Genomic DNA, 15449 nt, shown 5'->3' on the forward strand with positions numbered 1-15449 from the left:
TTTGCTGACGTTTGATTGAAGATATAAATATGTGTACTTCAGTGCAGTGTGTATTACCAATATAAAAGGTCTCGGGAGTCTCCTTGGTGAGCAGGTTGAAGACCTCTTCAGTGTTGGGGACTCTGTAGGGAACTCTCAGATCTTTGTACCTGCAGCTCAGCTCGGCACGTATATCATATAGAGTAATTCCCTTGTTGCCATAACCCTGCAGGGAAAGGACAGAAGGATGAGTGGATGTGAAATATGGCTGACCTCTCTTTGTCTGGACTAAAATGCAAAAAAAACCCCAAAAAACAGTTACAGTTACAGTTTTCTGCTCTGTAGCATACTGTGTTTCAAGCTGTTCAAAAAGTTACAGCCACAACACACACACACAAACACATACTAACCTGTCTCTCAAGCTCTTCAGCAAAGGCATCCAGGTCCAGATCTTTGAGACGTTCTGGATTTTCCAAGATTTCCTCCAGCGCTCCGGCTGGGTTAGCATCTTCTGCCGACTCATCATACTCGAGGGCGTCCACAGCCATCTTACGAGCCCACTCGTACGTCTCAGGGTGGACACGAGAACCATCCAGGACCTCGATGTAGGAATCCGTACTGTGTGCAGAGGTTGAGAGAAGAGAAACCAAAACATGCTGATTTGAAAAAAACCCACAACAGGCTAAATGATAGATCACAACCTTGTCTGACAATGGTGGATTTAGCACTATGAGAAACAGCATGTCTGAGCATGAAAGAGACCCCTACAAAGTACCAACCTGTCTCCAAGTGATGCAGTGTCGATCTTGATGAAACCAGCACAGTTGATGAAAACCTTGGGTCCCATGTGACACATAGTGACCAGCTGGGTTCTGTTTTCCAGACGAGTGTTGTTCTGCTTCAGAATCTGCACAAACACAAGGACCACGAAGGATGAGGCACTGTACTCTCAGATATGACACAAGAACTTAATGAGAGCGGTACATATGCAAACCTTGAGCAAGTGGGAGCCCTTCCTTGGTCCCAAACCGCAGACATATTGGACCATGCTCTGAGTGTGAGGATGGGCGATGGCCCTATTCACGTCTACTCCGACCTCATTGACACGGTTGATGAATTCACAGTAAAGCGCAGAGAGCAAATCCTCCTTTACCACATGTTCCTGAAGAAAGAAAAAAAAAGTATGTAGCTGCAGAATCATGTTTCACTTAAATCACAAAGTTTAGTTTGAATAGCATTATTGCTGTTCATGAGTTTGGAGACGCCTAAACACGTCCACTCTTCCATCTCTCACCTGTAGCGGGTGTAGTTTGAGGCAGAGAATATCCTCGTCAGTGCTGCAGACCTGAGCGTACTCCACCAGGGGATCCTGGATCTTCCTAGCTATCGACACAGCCTGTCGCAACAAGGGAGGGTAATCCCTATAGTCAACCTGCACAGGCAGATAGCAGAGCGTCAGGGGAAAACAAATGGTGAAGAGAACATTGGGTCACATCTGAAAAATAATTTGGATCCACAAGGTAATGAACTCTCTGTGGTTGAATGCCATACACACTTGATGTGTCCGTGTCTGTGTACGGATGGTATGGCAAGGTGTTTACCTCAGATTTCTTGCTGTTCATATACAATGTGGCCAATTCATTGTCAACAAGTTCCACTCCTACAGCCGGCAGAGAGGACTCTTGTTCAAGCTCGCTGATAGTCCTCTTGATGTCCTCCATGATCATTTGGGCATCTCTGCGTACACATAAAACATTTTTAACATTTACATTTAGACTCCCCTGTAACTTGTAAATGTCGTTCCACATGTATACATGTAGCTTTCCAGCACATACTAAATAAATCAAGTGTTTACCGGTTTTCTCCAGCAACAGCTACCACATGAGGTTTCTTGCTTGACAGAAACTTCTTAAGATTTTCGATGTCATTGGCCTGAGGATGACACACACACACACACAAAAGAGTGATCATCTCAATAAAACCATGTGTTGACTGCCGTGAAGTACAGATGGGTTCTCCGTTTGTACCTTCTTCTCTCTCTCATCCTCCCTGAAGGCATTCCTCCTCTTCATAAAGTAGGGCAGACGCAGGAAGTCCACCACCTCTCCTTCCCCGTTAATCAGAGCACAGAAAACTGGTGTATCTCTGTCAGAGCAAAGAGTGTATGTAAGAAACTATGCCGTTACATAACCTTGTCATTTATGTGGCAAACACTGCCTGGTCTTACACAGTTACAATTCAAACATGCAGTGTATCTCCCGCATTTAAAGTGAGCACTCAAGATTCAAGATACTGATTTATCTGGGAAAAAAATGCAAATACTGCTGCATACCTGCTGGGTGCATAGGCTACACCCAGTACCCGAATGCCTTTGCCCTGATTCTCATCCATCAGATCATCATCCTCCTCAACCTGCTGATCTGGTCTGTAAGGAGCCACCTTGAGCCAGTTATACAACCGGCGACAGCAGGACTACAAGAGGAAATGGTGAACAAGTTCATAATGAGTTTTAAGGTTAAAACACTAATCATACATACAATGTGTACTGATGTGCATAATACTAATACAAAAATGTAGTAATATAATAAATGGCGACATCCCAAATTACCCTGACAATGCTCTCTTTGGCCTCAGCGATCAGTTTGCTCTTGAGCTCCTTGGCCATCTGCGGGTAGAGGAACTGATTGAGAGCTCTCTCTATGGCTAAAGTTCGCTGCCTGTTCCACTCCTGCACCTGGTGACTGAACTCATCCCTGTAGTAGAACTGTTTGATCTCATCAAAGTATGTCTGGTCCCCAGCATACCTGAGGAGAAGCAGACGGCAGACAGAGAGAGAAGTAGAGACAGAAGGGACTGTGTTAGTGTTACCAGAGTCATAATTCAAAAACCCTGTGCTCTACTGACGAGGATGTGGATACAAAGATAAGCTGCATCTTAAAAATTCAAGATATTAAATCTCAGGGGACCTAACCTATTTATCAACCCCCTTCCCTCTAACATTCATGTTAGGTTTCTATGCAGGTACTAAAAATGCCACAACAGTTTGTCTCAGATCCTGTGCTTAGTAAATGTCCTTGGGGTAAATGGCCAGTTTCCTTAATGATTTGATGAATTAACATATATCTGGTTTGAGGAAGTTCATCCTTTGCAGATTTGGCTGACCAACATCATCAAACAGGTCTATTTCCAGTTTAGTTGTGGGTTGTCAGTACTGTCACTGTACTTACCCTTTGACCCCTATAAGATCTATACAGATGTCAATAGAAAGCAGCCCCTCCTCTTCTGCCAGGCACATCTTCAAGAACTGATCCCCATTCAGCTCTTTTACGGGCTTGTTTTTAAGATACTTGAAGGAGTAGGCAAAATGAGCCTCGTCGATCTCCTACAGAAAGTCAACAAGGCAAGGCAGGTTCAGAATGGTACTCAGAGCACATTCTGCAAGTCCAGAGAGCCTTTTGCTTGGATCAATGTGTATGTGTGTTGCTTTTTTGTTTTCCACATGTCTGTGATTAAATGTGTTAATACCTTTTTGCCCTTCTTTGTGGGTTTGATGTTGATCTTAGCTCTCTCCTGAAAGGTCTGTCGGAGAACATGTCTGACCAGCGGTTCCCGAGCAATCTGCATGGCCACCATGTACCTGGTTCCTTCCAGCACTGCCTCTGGAGTGCTGAACTGACTGCAAACATAATCTTTGGCCAGTTCCACAGGCTCAGCAGGGAATTGCTCTGTCTCGTGACGCTGGTAACTGTCTCTCAGATTTTCTCCAAACTGCTCCGGAGTTAACCCAAACTTTTTAGCCAAGCCATCTGCAGTAGGGAAGAAACAGAAAAAGATTTTGAAGTGCATGCATTGGACATGACTGGATCTACCAGCTTATTCACAATCCAAGGGATGAAGCTGTGCAGCTGAGATGTGACAGTGATACTTAACCACTGATATTGTGAACAAGGTAAAAAAAAAAAGGAGACTAACCAAGTCCAACGCTCTGACAGATGCTGTACATATCCCTACGAGATGCCAGCTTGAGGTCAGGTCCTTTCTGTTCTTCTTCTTCTTCTACCTCCAGTTCCTCTTCTTCACCTATAAAGTAATATAATAGATTGTTAAAATAATGCAAACACTCCTGACGCAAAAGTTGCTTCAATTAGATCTGGACAATCCATCTTACCATCCTCTGACACCTCTTTGATCTTCTTGAGCCTCTTCTTGTTGGCCTTGGCAGCATTCTGCATCTTGGGGATGTCTCGGCCATAGTAGAGCAGAAAGTGGTTGTACACATCTCCCAGCTCTTCAAGAGTCTGCACATCTTTCAGCCTATAGAAGATGATAAGAAAAGGTTAGAATGGGTGAAGAGCATGGTTTATCTTCAATACAGTCCTCCAATTTCATCAAGACGTGCCTCTCCATGTCAGCAGTGTCTAGAGGACGGATGCCGTCAGCCAAAGGTTTGTCAGGATCAGCAGAGATCTGCTCAAACTGGTAGGACTGCATCTTCTGAAACAGACGGGTCAGGTTCTGCTTCCGGGTCTTCAGTTGAGTCCACTGATCGGTGAGGAATGAAAATGTATTAGTCAAGAAAGCAGAGGTGGCATACTACACCAAGATGATGGAAGTAAATGATTGTAATTAATTCATATATATATATATATGTTTAATTACCCAGAGGATTCATTCTTTCATACTGACTCCAAATGGCAGGTTTTGTTCATTTGTAACTTATTTCTTCTGCGATTTAAATAATACCAACCTTTTCATCCCACTGCCACACCTTCCACAGGTCATTTATGTTTAACTCTGGTTCCACATATTCTTTCCTGTAAAAAGCTATGAACGGAACCTGAAAAAAACCCAAAAACAAAACACGCTGTTAATGGCTTGAAGATTGACATTAAATGAAGGAAACAGATGAAAGAAGTTCATCATATGGGTAAGGCAAGCTCACTGTACCTCAAACTGTTGATTCCTCATGAAGTTGAGGGCCTCTTTGATCTTGGCAATCGTGCTGGGGCCTTTCCTGCTGAAGTTTGTGGTCGTTCCCCTGTCTAGATAATCTGTGCTCTCCTGTTTAATGTCACAGAAAAAACTGTTTTGTTAAATAATAACCAGAGAATAGATCTAACTCAAATCTACTGCTTTGTCCCAGGACAGGGGAATCTAAGCAGGGATGATGACTGAAAATCTGAGAAGGTTTTTTGTCTTCTATGTGTGTGCATAAGTTTGTATGACAAAGGTCGTACCTGCATGGATATGGTAAGAGTGGAGAAGCCATGCCTGAAGATCCACTCGGCTTCCTCCTCCAGCTCATCATCCTCGGCAGGTTTAACTGGGATGGATCGTAACTACAAGGTGGTCCACAGAGTAAAGAAGACAGTCAAAGAGAAAGTAGTCATTATGAATCAATATGGTCCATATCAAAATGTAACAACAGTGCTAAAACACAGATGAACAAACACACACACACACACACACACACACACACACACAACACACACACCTGGAACCTCTCAGGCATGTCTGTAGAGCGGATTTCATTGTCCTGGTCGGTCATGTGACTGCTTTCCAGCTCACTGGGCTCGTAAATCTCAAAGATGCTCTTCCTCCCCTGCCTCCTCTTGGTCTGTTTTTTGGGTCTGTCCCAGCCCTCCTCATCCTGGTCCTCTTCCTCCTCCTCTCCCTGGTCGTAGGCATCCGCGTCAAAGTCAGCAAAGTCGAAGTCGCCACCGAAAATCTCCTGGGCCTCCTGGAGGGCTCTGTGGAGGGTGAACAGGGACAAGGAAAATGGCGGTGATTATGTATTTTTCTTAAATCATTTCTTAAAGCAACTCGCCATTTTTTGTCTCATTGTTTCATTATATCTATCAATATTTTGTATCGATGGATTGGGGTGACACTTGAGTCCTACTAGATCATTTCATGCCCAGAAAAAGGAGGTGAGAACAAGAGGAAAAAAAGCTTCTTGTCCTACAGACACCAACAGATTTCCTGTATAAACTACAACACTCACGCGTCTGTGTAGCCTGAGAACTTCTTGCCCCTCTTTTTCGTGATGGGTTGGCCATCATCATCCACAATAAAATCGTCAATATCTGTGGACCAAAAGCATGAATTTAAAAAAGAATCAATTTCATACCACATCATTTTGAAATCAAATAATAATAACTAATTATTAATCCTTCTGGCCTACCTGACTCCTCGTCCTCTCCTTCTTCGTCGTCATCTGCGTGATGGAGAGGTTCATCCACAGCCTCTCCTTCCTCCAGCTCACCCTCTGCGTCTCCATGAAAGATCTCATCTGCGATTAAGTCCTTCTCATCATCATCTTCTTCATCATCATCCAGTGTTTTTACACGGTCATATTTCTTCTTCTGTAACACAAGACATGTAAAGGTGACATGAAAATGACATGAAATGGCTGGAAGTCAGGCATAATGTAGGAGGCTAAAAGCAAACGGGTTACTATAAAGAGAACATAGTGATGAGAGATGATTCTTACCCTCCTTTTCACTTTAACACCCAAGTTTTCCTCAATAAGGTCGAGATCGTCATCATCTAGGTAGTCGTCATAATCTGCAGAGAGGAAAAGTCTCAGTCAGAGGAAAAAACTTCAAGACATGTTGCATTTCCCCCTCTGTAATAACAGGGCTCTTGTTCTTACATGACACATGGGATTATTCAGTGAGGAAATCAAATGTTGAGGAACAGGAACGGCACATCATGATTCTTTTTTTTTTATTTATTTATTTTTTTTATATATGGCCACTTCCATATAAATAAATGAATCCATATTTTCAATCTGCACATCAGCTGAAGGCAATTTGTATTTATTTATTGTGCTCAAACGAGGTAAATGCAGATTAAAAGACACATTAACTTTCTTTGATGATGACTGACTAGGATTATACACCATATCAGCAGAGAACTAACCACAAGCCCAGGTTATTGCAAGCAATATGTGGGTGCATCTGGCTCCACAACATATGGAGTTGAAAGCAGGAGGAAGAAAAAAAAGGGGCCATCTGTTGTTTTACCTGCCCAACAGATGTTGTATTCTATTATTTTGTCTCACTTTAAATCTACTGTTCAGCATAGTCCAGTACAAAAGTAAGACTCAGAGTATTAAAAAAGACTATAATAACACTTAATTGCAGTATTGGTTTTGTCCGTTTTCCTCTCCATATTACAGTTGTACATCATCCATAGATTGTTTTGGCTTCCTATGTCACTCAGTGGTATAACAGAAAGATCTTACATCAGTGCTTCCCTCTATTGGTTTACTGCTCAAGGTGAACATGTCAGTTATCGAAGTGATGAGGTAATACAGCACAGTTGCTGTCAACCAGAAAGGCGTGTCTCTTCAAACCCAGACAAAATTCATCGACAACAGAGTGGGGAGACTCCAACACTAAATGTGATGTTTTGGCTTCCTCACAGAGTGAGAAGCCATTTTACTAAACCATATAGTACAATTATGGCCAATTATTGCAGTGAGAGAACACTCATACAGACAATGAACAGCGCTTATGATTTTTTTTTTTTTGTTGTTGTTGTTACTGGGGCTGATTGAGGAATGTTGTTGTGCATGGAAACAGATTCAAACAGAAAGTGGTGTTTAAGAATCACAACCTACCACCACTCACTGTATGATGGCTGAGACCCTTTTAAAAAAACCTGATGAACTTACTTCGCTTTTTACGTCGATGCCTCACTTCTTCCTCTGAGTCACTCCCCCCTCCACTTGCACTTTTTTCACGTTCTTCTTCCTCCTCTTCCCCCTCCTCATCTCCATCATCAATGAGTCCGCGTAGATTTCCTTGCTCATCCTGGTCCTCTGTGTTCTCCTCTTCTTCCTCTTCATCTGTTGAGAAATAGCAGATAAACAGTCCACGTGTCATACAACCCCACCTCTAAAAACACACACCCCAAATTAAAAACTTCAATTCTTACCATCTTCCTGCATAAACCTCTGGGTCTTTTTAGGCTTTAGGTCTTTCTCTTCAAACTCCTCTTCTGACTCCTCTGCCTCGCTCTCAATGAAGTCCGACATCACTGCTGTTCCTGAACAGAAGTTCAAGATTCTGTTAATAAACTTTCTCAACATCATCCAAGCACTACTTTGTTCTCCAAGGCCAAACACACAATAACTCATACCTTATGTTCTACAACATTATGCTGTAATTGCAATTTCAGTCCTAGACATCCAGTCCCCTTTCATTTTCCATTTAAGCAGCTTTAAAGTTGGAAAAAACATCCTATTTTGCACTAACAGTATTACATATACACGTATATATTCCTTATTGCTTTGTTCCAGCTTCATTAATGTTATATGATTACACTGTGTGAAATACCCAAAACCAAGACACTTTTTAATGGCTGCACCATCCCAGCAAATGGAAATACGCCAGATGTATTGTGCATCATTATGTGTGTTTGACAAATATACACCCAGTCATATTTGGTACCTCTGTTAACTTTAATATCTCCTCCAGGATTTAAAATAAAGTTATGTGGGTTTGAACAATGTCTGGCTGCAAAACATAAGATTTCGCTGACTGGGAAGAGGTCAACCATGTCTTTGACTATGCATAATATGTGTTGTCCTGTCACACAAGATGTATGATATTGATTCACTACTGGACTAATTAAAAGCATCTGAGGATATGTAAGAGGCAAACATACAAATGCACGGAATTACGCATGAAAGCCGTTCTTTGTGGTACATTCACAAAATACGTTTGATGCATACTGTATTATTGACCACATTAAAAATAAAAGTTAAAGTTAAATAATAATAATCGTGGATGTTCATATTTGTATTTGACCTGGAGATGGATTTCATTCTGTCGTGTTAAAGGAAAGCTACACTTAGATGGCAAGACGAAAAAAACTACACCTAACGATGTCGCAATGCGCACACACAACATGGACGGATGTGACCAACCAAAAACATTACTCTCTTTCGATGTAGCGGTAGCTAATGTTATCTAGGTGATATATTTAAATTATTTGATGCCGTCAGTCAAAAACCATGAAGGTTATATTGCAAATTCTGCTCAATAACCTTAGCTGTGCGTTAGCAACACCAACTAGGCTGTTACCTGTGCAATGCGATGCAATTTAGCTAACGAGCAACCTTTTGCCAATTAGCTGATATAACATTTTCACGCTTTCCCCTTTGAGCTATGCGATGCATTAAAAAACAACTAAGCTGCTGATAAAAGAACAACCGAACCAAATGCACCGTTGTAAAAACAAACCTCGGCCTCTGCGCCAACTTCGCAATCTAACGTTAGTTAAAGCTTTAGCACATCAGTGCGTTAGCCTAGCATTAGCTGTAACGACAACAACAGCTAGCTGCATTAGCCTGAGCTAGTTAACCGCTGTTGGCTAAGCACAAAATCTAAACATCGCAACTGACCACGATGAAATTGGACTTACACGTCTCACTGCGGCGGTAAACTCCGTTAATATTTACAGTAATAACGGGATTGTGTTGTGTTTTGTGTTTCGGGGAGCTTGTACTTGTAAAAAAAAAAAAGGCCGAGAGCGAGTGGCGTGATGACAATTCCGGGATGCTGTGAGGGAACTTCCAACCTTTTCAGCAGCAAGGTGACGCCCCCTGCTGGGTCACCTCTATTCTACATAACAGGAAACGATTAAAAAAGACGGCATGTTAATATTTAGTGGCAATGTTTTCTTGTTATCATAAATATCAAAATATCTTACCGCGACGCCAGATAAACCGGAAAAAAATCCCAAAACCCCAAAACGATTCGTATAGTGACCATTCCGAGACGCTAGGGGCGCTGTCTCTCTAACTCCACACTGGCATATTGTACCACTTTAATGACGTAGCGAAAAAATAATACAAATCTGAGTGAGGTATCGGTGGCTCGGTTTTCAGTAGGAATGGATAAATTAAACTGTTCTTTTCTTCCACGCTTTCAACCAACCCTTTTATTATTGCTATCGTGTATATTTGGGTTGTCACTCGGTACGGAGCTGAGTTTTGTGACATGCGGGTCAGTCGTTAAACTGTTAAATCTAAAGCACAATGTGAGACTACACTCCCACGACGTACGCTACGGGTCCGGTGAGTTTCCTCATTAATAATAAGTATTACGCCTTAACAAACATTTGCATCGTGTTCTTCAGTAACATTATCTTAATTTACCTTTACCCACCTCTGTTGTTAAGATTATATTGTTGGATAAACATTGGAAACGTGTGACTGTGTATGCTCAAAGGTTGGCAGTGTTATATACCGGTAATTCATATTGACTACACAATTGTAGTTGCAAATAAAATATGAATACAGTGTATGAATAACATTAACATAATCTTGTTCCTTCACTAAGAAATCTTTATAAATTAAAGTTTGGAGCAGTAGTGAGCAATTGCAGCTGGATTTAACATCCACAACAGTTTTAACTAACCATTCATTGTTTGACTCACTTTAGCTGAGGATATAAGAAGGGGGACTTTAAATCACACACAATTACAACATGTCAATGATGCCGCAATTAAGTCCAACACTTATTTCTATTCTGGTCCTTGAAGTAAAGGTAGGAAAGATGGAGGAGTCTAGGTGACCTCATATTTCCAAAAAAACCCTAAAATAAATACCTGAATTAAAAACAATAAAATCTCCAATTCACACTGTAAAAAATCTGTTATAAAATTAATACAAGTAGGGCTGAACAATTAATTGAAATATTATAGAAATTGCAATATGGCCAAGTTCAATATCCAAATCGCAGGAGCAATAATTTTTTTGATAAAGGTAAAATGTGTGAGAACCTAACATTAATTAAACATTGTGGTGCCAACAACAGCAAACAAAATTCACATCATCATCATTTTTTCAGTGGAGATCAAATGCAGAAACGACTGTTTCAACTGAAATCATGACACATATTGTGATATCTGCCAAAATAATCGGTGTCTTTTTTTTTTTTTTTTTTGGCACATTGTTTTTTTATTGTATTGTATTGCCCTACATACACATTATAAGTAGGATAATGTGCTCACATTTCCAAGTTGCCCATAAGCATTTGACCCAATTCCAGGAGCCAGAGAACAAGAATACATCAACAAAGCCTCAGTAAGCACAAGTTATCAACAGTAGCTCTGGTGGGCTTGATTTTTCCAAACTCCACAAATGTGTTCTTTGAGATACTCTGAAATGCTGTGTTGTTATACACCACACTCAGTTGTATTGGTTTGATTCTATCCTTCAAAGTTGACCACCAATGAGTGCCGTTAGCGTGAGCCCTCAGATATAAAGTGAAACTCAACACAACTCAGAGTTACTCCTTCATCTATTAAATTAACTGTTTTTTCGGCAAAACCCTAGTTTTGCTGATCAGTTTCCGTATGTCTGTTCTTTTTGAGCATCACTGTAACGCTCCTCTGCTCACTGTGTGTGTCTGTGTGTGTGAGACAGGTAGCGGGCAGCAGTCTGTAACAGGGGTTGTTGCAGTGGAAGACAGTAACAGCTACTGGAGTGTTCGTGGGACAAGTGACGCCTTCTGCCATCGGGGTACCCCAGTAAAGTGTGGACAGACGATCCGCCTCACCCATGTCAACACAGGCCGAAACCTGCACAGCCACTACTTCACCTCCCCGCTGTCCTCTAACCAGGTGGGTGGTGTGTGCGTGCAGAGATTGGGAAAGGATGTCAAAGTCTAAGAGATGGTTTTAAGATATGCCACCTAATTCAAAAAGCTGATTATGAAAATGTTTGTCAAATGTCTGATAAATCACTACTACCCTGCCAGGTTGAAGTCAGTGAGAAATTACTTGCAGTAATAATACTAATAACTAGTCTGAGAAAATACCAAGAAGTTGCCCTTCACATTTTTAGTGAAACCTAGATCAATATTTTGAGGTTAAAGTGAGTTGACAGCAGCTTTTACACTTCAGGAACCAAACAGCCTCTGGTCAGCAAAAACCTCCTTCATCTTGAGGAAGTGTGAAAACAGTGTCTACCCAAAGTGTAATAGGGTTGAATGGTATGTACCGTGAGATATTAGAAATTTATCTCAGGATGTGTCAGATGATTGTGGACAATGTTGTATATCAATGAACAGGTCAACTTTATGGCGCTTTCTGATTTACAGGATTTGTCCTCGATAGATTCTTGTCTGACTATTTTATCTGTGAGTAGTTTCTCAACCGAGTTTCCAGAACATGTACCATATCATGATTTTTATCGCTATGGCAATATAAAACTGTCACACCACAATAGAAGATTTCACATACATAACCCTCTACAACAGTGTAATATACACTGTAGTGTGTTTGGCCTCCCTCATCCAATCAAAAACCCTGATACTACCTGGTATCACTGGTCACTAAAGGCTGTACATCAGTCTAGTTTTGTTGAAGAGACAAGGTGCCAGAGAGTGTCTGACAAAATCAAACATGTCTTAATGTTTAATGTGTTGGGATACCTGGCTTGGTAAATAATTGGGTCTGTGAGAGTTGCTGATGGTTCCAGGTTAGCTGCAGGAAAAACGTAAAATACATGAAGCAACGTAGGAGATTAAAAAACAAACGTAGGTACAATTCATGTCAGGGATTGTAAAAGCAAAGTGCCTCATCTTCTCCTCTATTCCTTGTCTTCTGATCTCTTTCTCGTTTGTCCACAGGAGGTGAGTGCTTTTGGTGAGGAAGGGGAGGGGGACCACCTGGACGAGTGGACAGTTCAATGTGGCGGATCCGTGTGGAAACGCGAGGAGGCTGTCCGCTTCCGTCACAAGGCCACTGACGCGCTACTGTCTGTGACAGGGGAGCAGTACGGACGGCCGATCCACGGTCAGAGGGAAGTTCACGCCATGTCGAGCCCCAGCCAGCACAGCTTGTGGAAGGCCATGGAGGGCATCTTCATGAAGCCCAGCGAGAGCCCGGCAGGCAGCCGAGACTACAGTCACCCTCACACAGAGTTCTGAGCTTTTCTTCTCCCCTCCTGTCTCTTCTCATTTTCCTCCCTGTCTACCTCTGTTTTCCTACCTCTGTCCCTAATTACATCTGTACCAGCATCCTCCAAACGCATCTCTGTCCCCTGCTATCTTGTCCCATTCTTCTCTCTCATTAACCTTTGACTGTCATCTTTTGAAGAGACTGTGCCAAAGTCTGTCATGCATCAGGCTACAATTACTTCATCTTATCAGTCCAACCTCTCTGACATACAGTAGTGTTTTTTAAATTTCATCTACAAAACATCTGTGGAGATTAATGTGGAAAAGCTATTGAATCTTCCAGCAGCTAACATTATCTGAATAACACTATAATTTGCCTTAACAGGTACAAGAATACACAAAGGTGTTAAAAATGCAGTTTTACTGTGTATTGTTACTCATTACTATGACACTTGGTAACACTTTACATCCAAGAAGAGGTTTTCCTCTCAGCTGTTATTTGTTGTTAAATAACTGCTGTTTTTTGGGCTAAAAAAAAAAAAACATTGTTACACTTGTGCCTTTCTCTTGTTTTGTTTTTTTAAAGAAGTAGTAGGTGTTTACATTGTGGAGCCTTTTAAACCTTGGGAAGCGTAAGAATTTTGTTGTGTTTTTATGGTATTTGTAAGCCATATTCTATTTACACAATAATAAGCAGTGTTACTATGGTAAAATACCTTTTCTTCCCTTTAAGTCAGATTCAGTGTAGCATATAAATGATCCCACACTAACTGACATGAGAGAATAAGCAGTTTTGTCTCTGGTGTTTTTTTTATTTTTAAGTTGCATCACTTAGCTGGATGCTGTTTATTGTCATCGTTCAATCGGTTTCCAAGTGCTGGGAGACTGTTTTTACGCTCATGCTGTCTGTGTATGCATGTGTGTTAGATCAACTCTTTAGTTTTAGAGGTTCATGTGATCAACAAAGCTGCGATGAATACCTCACATTAAAAAGATTTTCTTTTTTTTTTTGCACACCACTGTCAGAGCTATTTATTGGACGTTATTTGGTCACAACAACAACATCTGAGATAATCTGAAGACTCTTCACAGGTGGTTCTTTCTGGATGATCACTTGAAATGAATCTCTGATGTCGTCAATGACTGTTCTGATCTTTCTTTCAGAATTTGGCATCATAAATGAACACGATGCTAAGTGCAGACAAAAAAACGCAGTGCTTCTTTTTTATTTGTGTCCCCTTTACTTGATCATTCAGACAATAGTTAAGCAAGTTGGAATTGCGTTGAAAAGTCAAACCCCTTAATTTTACCCACAGAGATGTAAACAGACTAATGGATTTTGCAAGAGAGGCAAGCTAATATGTGCCTGGACCATTACACTTAGTACAATGCCTTGTTTGTCAGCTTAATGGCATGTTTTGGTTCATTATCTGGTGGTTAATGGGGTTCGGATGCATCGGCTGTGAGGTTCCTCTCTCTTGTGTTTGACCTATGCTCCCTATTTTTAATGATTTAGAGTGAGCACTGATGCCAGCGCTGCTCTGCAGGAAACCCCGGGGAACAAGCTGACAAATGTGTAAATTCACCTCCAGCCATCACACACTGCATCAAGCTAAAAAGAGTTTGAAGATACAGATCTAAATTGTGAGGTCTGACTCTGCTGCTGTTGTGATTCATAGCTCCTTTTTGTGCGCTCTGCTAACAGCGTTTGGAAATTGCAGTGAAGGGCGCTCAGTGAAAACCACGCTGTGTTGTAATTCTATTTTTAGGGTTGGTATTTAAAATGACACTGCAATGATGATAACAAGTGACACGTACAGGAACAAGCCTATTTTACACAGAGTTTTATATTTATTAAGAGTCAGTAAAAATATTTGTGCTCACCACCTAACTGTCAGCCAAATGTTATACGTAATTTAGATGCCTCATTTACGAATGTTTTCCATCTTATGTTGCTGGGTAACACTGTTTTGTTATTATTGTGTCATACATGTTGGTCTCCCTACACACATCATCTTTCACAAGTAAACACACATGCCTTATATTTCTATCAAAACAAGGTTTTATTGCATAAACATATATGGATATAATTTTAGATTAAACAGATTAAACTTGTTATTTGCATTTTTAAATATCCATTCAGTTGTTAACTATTGCTGTTTTCTTTCTCCTTTTCTAAGCAGCATGCCAAGGTTGTATTACATATCTGTGTTTAGTTTTTATCTCTATACAATCTACAAGGTAAAAACATGTTTTGGTAAAAACAAATCTCAAAAGCAACTTTCAAAAACATGAAAATCATGAACCGATTCCGTCCTGTTACAGATGTACAGTATAACAATGTAAACTTCAAAAGTGTTGGTAAAAGGTCTTTCAAATGAGTTTCCCTTACATAGCCATGCAAGGATGTCTGAATGGCACAATTATTAGAGAATTGTTAAGAGAAGGTGTGGTCTATGCTGGTTTCAAAAGGACCATGACGCTAATAGACAAAGGTGAAAACATGGTCCGTTGGTCAAATGTCAATGTGCTGAGAATATCAAAGACATA

The 15449-nt window shown here is 40.9% G+C and overlaps 2 protein-coding genes across 2 annotated transcripts in view; one reads left to right on the top strand and one right to left on the bottom strand.

Moving 5' to 3' along the window:
* The window catches only part of supt6h (SPT6 homolog, histone chaperone and transcription elongation factor), a 15145-nt gene extending 5578 nt beyond the window's left edge, over positions 1–9567 (bottom strand). The window contains exons 1-25 of the mRNA XM_087171395.1: positions 9415–9567; positions 7924–8034; positions 7661–7834; positions 6473–6546; positions 6164–6344; positions 5984–6065; positions 5474–5729; positions 5217–5318; positions 4927–5040; positions 4727–4816; positions 4379–4521; positions 4148–4293; positions 3952–4059; positions 3505–3785; positions 3207–3361; positions 2588–2783; positions 2312–2451; positions 2007–2124; positions 1835–1911; positions 1581–1716; positions 1274–1411; positions 974–1141; positions 759–886; positions 390–597; positions 38–205 (exon numbers count right to left, since the gene is read on the bottom strand). Coding sequence (XP_087027521.1) covers positions 38–205; positions 390–597; positions 759–886; positions 974–1141; positions 1274–1411; positions 1581–1716; positions 1835–1911; positions 2007–2124; positions 2312–2451; positions 2588–2783; positions 3207–3361; positions 3505–3785; positions 3952–4059; positions 4148–4293; positions 4379–4521; positions 4727–4816; positions 4927–5040; positions 5217–5318; positions 5474–5729; positions 5984–6065; positions 6164–6344; positions 6473–6546; positions 7661–7834; positions 7924–8023 — 3483 coding nt within the window. The 5' untranslated portion in view covers positions 8024–8034; positions 9415–9567. The remainder of the gene's footprint in view (positions 1–37; positions 206–389; positions 598–758; positions 887–973; positions 1142–1273; positions 1412–1580; positions 1717–1834; positions 1912–2006; positions 2125–2311; positions 2452–2587; positions 2784–3206; positions 3362–3504; positions 3786–3951; positions 4060–4147; positions 4294–4378; positions 4522–4726; positions 4817–4926; positions 5041–5216; positions 5319–5473; positions 5730–5983; positions 6066–6163; positions 6345–6472; positions 6547–7660; positions 7835–7923; positions 8035–9414) is intronic.
* A 180-nt stretch (positions 9568–9747) lies between these two features.
* Positions 9748–13913, top strand: sdf2 (stromal cell-derived factor 2). Its single transcript, XM_023397061.2, has 3 exons — positions 9748–10069; positions 11423–11619; positions 12630–13913. Exons 1-3 carry the CDS (start codon positions 9886–9888, stop codon positions 12927–12929), a joined length of 681 nt encoding a protein of 226 aa, XP_023252829.1. The 5' UTR covers positions 9748–9885; the 3' UTR covers positions 12930–13913.
* The last annotated feature ends 1536 nt before the right edge of the window (positions 13914–15449 follow it).

The sequence above is a fragment of the Seriola lalandi genome, unplaced genomic scaffold (genome assembly GCF_002814215.2).
Source record: "Seriola lalandi dorsalis isolate HSWRI2012SDOR001 ecotype SW California unplaced genomic scaffold, Sedor1 jcf7180002054995, whole genome shotgun sequence".
NCBI lineage: Eukaryota > Metazoa > Chordata > Actinopteri > Carangiformes > Carangidae > Seriola > Seriola lalandi.